Below are 5,762 nucleotides of genomic sequence, written 5' to 3'. Positions count from 1 at the left end.
ACCCGTCAGAGCCCAGGCGCATGGCAGACTGTGACAAGGTCAACTCAGGCTGTCTGTCCTCTGTCTATACCAGGTCACCACAGGAGGCTCAGGGTTTCACTTTCTGGGATGAGGATCAACATTTCTCTCAGGCCCTGGCTGGCACTGCCGTCTCCTTCCTCACCTGACCTTCCCAGCAACACCAGGGTCTCCTGAGCGGTCATGGTCACTTGAGGGGAACCATTCTGCAGAGGACGGTCCGCAGGATCAGGGAGAGCAAACACTCTGACACGTGGACCTAACAGATGTGGCAGTCAATGCGGTTCATTAGGGTACAGTCCTGGCTGATCCTGCCAGAAGACAATGGGATAGGGGTGGTGGTCCCATAGAAGACACATTCAAGTTTATGGCAATGATTTTCTGCCCAGCCAAGGTGATGTCCTGTCTCAATGCATTGAGGTGAAGCTTACTGAGCCTTCTGTACCCACAACCATGTAAATCTGAAACTGCAATAAAAATATCCTACATAGTAGCACCAGCCTGGTTCTCCTTTCATCTGGATATAATGCCTGGGTTACTCCATGAGCTCAGCATCTTCATGCTGCCTGGGCCCTGGATTATGTAACAATGCCGGTGGCCAGTGTGTGGCCTGAGCAGTTAATTATGCATGAGGCGCAGAGTGGGTGAGCACGGCTGACTCACCAGGGCCCGAGCAAGGGTGAGAGTGCGCTCATGCACTCCCACCCCTCCGCTGGTGTCCACGGGCTGCCATTTACCAGGCTCTTTTGTACGGTGTTAATAAAAGGGCAGTTTAAGCAAAAGTACCACTGTCCTAACTTGGAAGCGCCGGTGACATCAGGAAGATTATTGAATGACTCTGAGCTCTTCATTTTCCCTCCATGAAGTCTGAAACAACATCCATCAATTTATGAATAGTACCTTTTTAGAGTGGCAGACTTGCAGAGGGCTCCAGTGTCCTCGGGACATAGGTAAAGTCACAAAGATGATCCCCCCGCTTTTTAAAGAGGAAAAACGTGGGGCCCAGAAAGAGTGAGTTGCTGGTGGCTTCTAACCTTTGTAGGACCTTTGCAATGGCAAGTTTCTTCCATTTCACATGGTCTGGTGTATTCTCACAAAACCTGAGGCACAGTGTCCTCTTAGTCATTGACGTGAAGAAGCTGATGGGTTTGGAGGTGGAGCGTGAAGAGTTCAGCTTGACTTCCTGCTCAGGGCACTGTCAACCCCGGCGGCTGGTAGCGCCTGTTCCCTGGCACAGGCTCAGACCTGAGTGCCCTGTGTTCCCCCTGGGCCACGATTCTGCCTGCCCTACGTGGCGTAACTCATCCTGGACCACATCCTGCCCCAGGGAGTGAGAACGTAGTCCCAGGAGAAGGCTAACCGAGGAGGGATACCATGTGGATGACAAAGGCTATGCTGACCTTATGGGACTACAAGGTTAGCTTGTAGAGAGGCCGGAGGAGGGAAACTGAGAAAAACACACCAGGAATTCCAGGCCAAACCCCGCTGCTTACAAAACGCCTTTGGACACATGGTTCATTTGTCATTTTTCCCCTCTTTCCCTGTCTGTGTTTCTTTCTGTAGAGGAAAAGTAGTTTCCGATATTTCCTGGTGAAACTTGATCCTTAGATTTGTAACTTTTTATTTTCCATCACTTGCATCTTTAAAACTCAACCAGGAAGCTGAGCTGTCCTGCCCTGGGGAAAGTAGGACCTCAAAGAACCCGGTGATAGCAGAGTCATACTCAAGCTCCTGCCTCCGATGTGGAGCCTTGAAAGACGTGGGGTTTCATTACAAGGGGAAGTCTGTTGAGAGAGAAATGGTTGCCTAATTGCTAAAATTTACGGAGTGATTATTGTGTGGAGCTTGCGTGGATTATCTACTTTAATCTAATTATTATTGTTGTAGTATTAAAGATGAGCAAGTTGATGCCCAGAGAGAAGTGGATAGAATGTCTGAGGTCACTCAGCTAAAAAGTTGTAGAGCCAGGATTCAAGGTATTTGGCTCTGGGCCCAGACTTCGTCATTCTGTACCTTTTTCCCCCCATCACTCTGTCCCTTGTCTCATACGTAAGGTATTGTGCTCAGGGCAAGGAACACAGCAGAGAACAAGATGTTTTAGAAGCTCGTGGGTTGTGTCTCCTGCCTTGTGGGCCTTTTGAGACCTCATTTGGGACTTACAATCTTGCAAGCTTGGAAAAAAAGAGCCCTCATTTGATGCATGAGAAAAAGAAAGATAAACACAGGGCATTGTCTTACCCAAGGTCCTAGAAAAACAGTTGCTAGACAGGATTGGAAACTAGGTGTCTCATCAGCACTCTATGGCCCTTTCTCGGCTCTGGGCACGCTCTCCATTCAGCAGACTGTGGTTAATGCCCCTGGTGACTAACCAAAGCTTCCTATGGCCTGGAGGACCTCCAGAGCCTAGGAGCACTGGGGGCCAAAGGATGGTGTTTGGTGAGAGACAGAAGAGCAGAAACAGTACAGTTTTGCTTTCAGATTTTGGTGACACTCGTCGCCTCAGATACAGTGTCCGGGGCCCCAGGGTAAAGGGTCAGGACAGGGTCTGCAGATGCAGGGCTTCTTGACAGTGTTCAGAGAGGCAGATTCAGAGACTCCCAGGTGTGATGACGAGGAGAGAAGGATTCTGTAGGTCCGGAGTGCAGGAGAGCTCTTAATCACGATGTTTATGGAAGTTTTCTTGGTAAAGAGAAGGAGAAAGAGATGCATTGTAGCGGCTGGTGAGACACTCCTGCGGAGCTCCACCAGCAGCACCAGGGGCAGGACTGGGCATGAGAAGCCCCTTACCTGTCATGGGTCACCTTTTTGTTTAACGTACAGATTATCCCACAGAAGGCAGAACAGCACTGAAGTTCTTTCGGGCAATCTTCCTGAAACGTACAGAACATAGTGCAGTTTTCAGGGGCCACTCTGCAGGGCGGAGGTTCCAAAATATACTCTGGAATATACAGAATGGGAAAGAGAAGTGCCTAAACAACAGCCTGGAGTGATCGTCAGAACTCCGAAAGCCCAGGGAACTGCCAGGGAAACAGCCACCCTGATCTCCCTCGGGTGGCCCCAGGGAAGTGGAGTAGGATTTCGTCCTTAGCTGCCACCTTCCACAGAGTTCTAAGCAGGGGAAACATCCAGAGCTTGGATATTTGATCCATGACACAGTTCATCAGAAGCCTACACCCACTGGTTACTCACCGTCCTTGCAGATCAGATGCCAAGTCCCCATAGACCTGGTTGCGTCCAGTTCAAGGAAATGAATGGTATGCATGGTGAGCAAGAGAGGGGTATGTAGTGAACCACCGGTGTGGGGCTGACTGTGAGATTGGGTGCGCCATTGGCGCTGGGTGGATGGGAAAACAAGGAGAAATAGGGACGACTATAATAGCATAAACAATTAAATATTTAAAAGAAAACACAGATCCATCTGCACCAACGCCTTATGTAGTCTCAAGTGAGTTGTAAAGCCTCTCATAGCAATGCCGTTTTTCCTGGGGTCAACGTGCATTATTTGCGCATAGAAATAATGAGCAGAAGGGAAGATACTGGGAAAAGATGAGGACCACACAGCACACTAAAGGTACTGGCATCAGAATGCTAGACCCCAAATCACAAATGAGTTCTGGGGGCCCCTTCTTTCATGGGGAGAAGAGTGGGCATTTCAGAGTGGGGTCAGCTTCTGGGGTCAAAGATCAGCTTCTCCTTTGTTCCAGAGCTATACCGGGCAGGAGGCCAGAGCACCAGGATGCCCCACTTTCTATTGTTGGAGAAGAACACTCATTTTCTTGCCCCCCGCTACCCCCAGCCCCCAGCACTCAGGTCAAAGCCAAGACTGCTTCAGAAGATCCTGCCTCAGGCCTCAGCTCACATCTCAGTGTTCCAGAATTCTGAGGCATTAAGGACAGGCCCCATTAATCACATAATCAAGTCCAGCCAGGCCTTAAATTTTGTACCTTGTGACTTACCCTTTCTCTTGGGCAAATGTCCTAGGCGGGGCATTCTATAAGCCCTGTTGCCATTAGAAGGGGGGTCTGTAGGAAATCAAAGGTGACCTCAAAAGAATAAATGAATAAAGTTGGGGCTATGATTGCAGCAGCCAATGGCACCAAAGATGAGGTAAAAGGAACCCGGGCCCAAGCTGTTGACAGCCTGGTAGAAACCAGCGCCCAGACTCACCCTGGGCGTCCCTGTCACCTTACAGCTCACTGGGACGAGAGCAAGAAACTGGAGCTCGTTCTCACTTTGGGGAATTCGGGGTTCAGTGGAACAGCATGGGGAAGGAGCCAGGGGTCTCTGAAAGGTTGACCCTCTCAAGTTCTGTATCCAGTGCCCATCGCACAGCCCTTACCAGTCTTTCAGAAAGCCTCTGTGCCTCTGCTCAGATGTTAGCCCTTGATTCTCCAGTTAATGCTCTCCTAGATACCCCCATTCTCTTGCAGCTTGCTGAGGCTCCTTCACTCTTACAAACCTGCGTGTCTTCCCCAAAGACCCCTAAAGCAGGACTTTGCCTACCTCAGCACACGGGATACCACACACATCCCTGCCCTGAGCCCCCCCCCCCATTCTGAAATATTCTCCCCACAGGTGTGTGCAGGTATGATGAATAATAGTTCACTTCCCATTTGGTAGAGGCCAAGGTCGGCATTCCCTTGCCCAGCATTCTCGTTAGGTTGGGCTGGGCAACAATGGCTGCTGAGATGGATCGCACCTTCCCAGCGTGGCTAATCACCGGTAACCGTGGTTAAACATAACGCATGTTTTAAATGTGAAATAAAATGCAAGACTTTCCTTTCTTCCAAAGCGTCTGCCAAACCCAAGATTATGTAGGTTCCAGCCTGAATTCCACTAACTTAATTGTCCTCTCTGTTTTAATGCTTGAAGAGCGGGCTCAAGCATCCATGAAGGAACCAGGGCAGCAAGAATAAGCTGGGTAATGAGGCTGATAACATTTACAGTAGTTAATGCTTACCGAGCATTTACCGTGGTCCCGTAAGAGTGCTCCAGGACTGCATGCATAATCTCGCTTCCTCCTCCCAACTAGCCCAGTACCATTATATCCACGACAGAGAGAAAATCTGAGGCCTGGAGACACTTTGCCTGAGATCACCCAGTAAGCAACAGAGCAGGGATTTAAACCTAGATCTTACTGGCGATAAAATCTGGACTCGTGACCATAACACTGTCTTGTTCCATGAGACATGCCCATGAGTCAGCACCTCAGATTCTCCCATCTCTTCAGAAGCTCCTTGCCTCCCCTGGGCCCGGGTGCAGCACCTACTTAGAATATGTTGCTTGAGACGGCCAGGCACCAGCTGTGGTGCTAGGTGAATCAACAGTAGGAGCTGGAGAAGCAGCACGGGCTTCATTCGGCTGGCGGGACGGGGTGGTACGCCCTGGCTGAGGATGGCACGCCCTGGCTGAGGATGGCCGGGTTTGAGCAGGCACAGTTTAGGGCAGAAGGGAGGGAAGGAGGGAAAAGTGGAGGCGCTGTGACTGGCCTTTCACGGTGTATTGGGACAGGGGAGGGCTTGGCAGAAATCCCAGCACCTCCCAAACACGCCCACCCCGGGGCCAGGTAGCGTTCTCAAATCTACACCCTTTTCATCCCCTTAAGTTTGACCTTGTTTCGTATTTATCCTTCTAGGTGTTGTTCATGTTCTTTCACGAAATTCTTATGTTTTCCCTGTCTTTGTCGTTTTTATTCCTAGAGGCTTGAATTTTCAAATGCTATCGTAAATAGTATTGTAAATCTT

At 49.9% G+C, this 5,762-nt stretch overlaps 1 protein-coding gene across 1 annotated transcript; it reads right to left on the bottom strand.

The window, feature by feature from the left end:
* Positions 1–2,667: 2,667 nt before the first annotated feature.
* On the bottom strand, positions 2,668–5,406 carry WFDC13 (WAP four-disulfide core domain 13). The gene is made up of 3 exons (XM_037044155.1): positions 5,288–5,406; positions 2,806–2,956; positions 2,668–2,697 (listed from the first exon to the last, which is right to left on the bottom strand). Exons 1-3 carry the CDS (start codon positions 5,373–5,375, stop codon positions 2,685–2,687), a joined length of 252 nt encoding a protein of 83 aa, XP_036900050.1. The 5' UTR covers positions 5,376–5,406; the 3' UTR covers positions 2,668–2,684.
* Positions 5,407–5,762: the final 356 nt, after the last annotated feature.

Source organism: Sturnira hondurensis, unplaced genomic scaffold (assembly GCF_014824575.4).
Source record: "Sturnira hondurensis isolate 20B ecotype Veracruz unplaced genomic scaffold, ASM1482457v3 Scaffold0004136, whole genome shotgun sequence".
In the NCBI taxonomy this organism is placed as follows: Eukaryota; Metazoa; Chordata; class Mammalia; order Chiroptera; family Phyllostomidae; genus Sturnira; species Sturnira hondurensis.
This window is presented reverse-complemented; position numbering and strand designations above follow the sequence as displayed.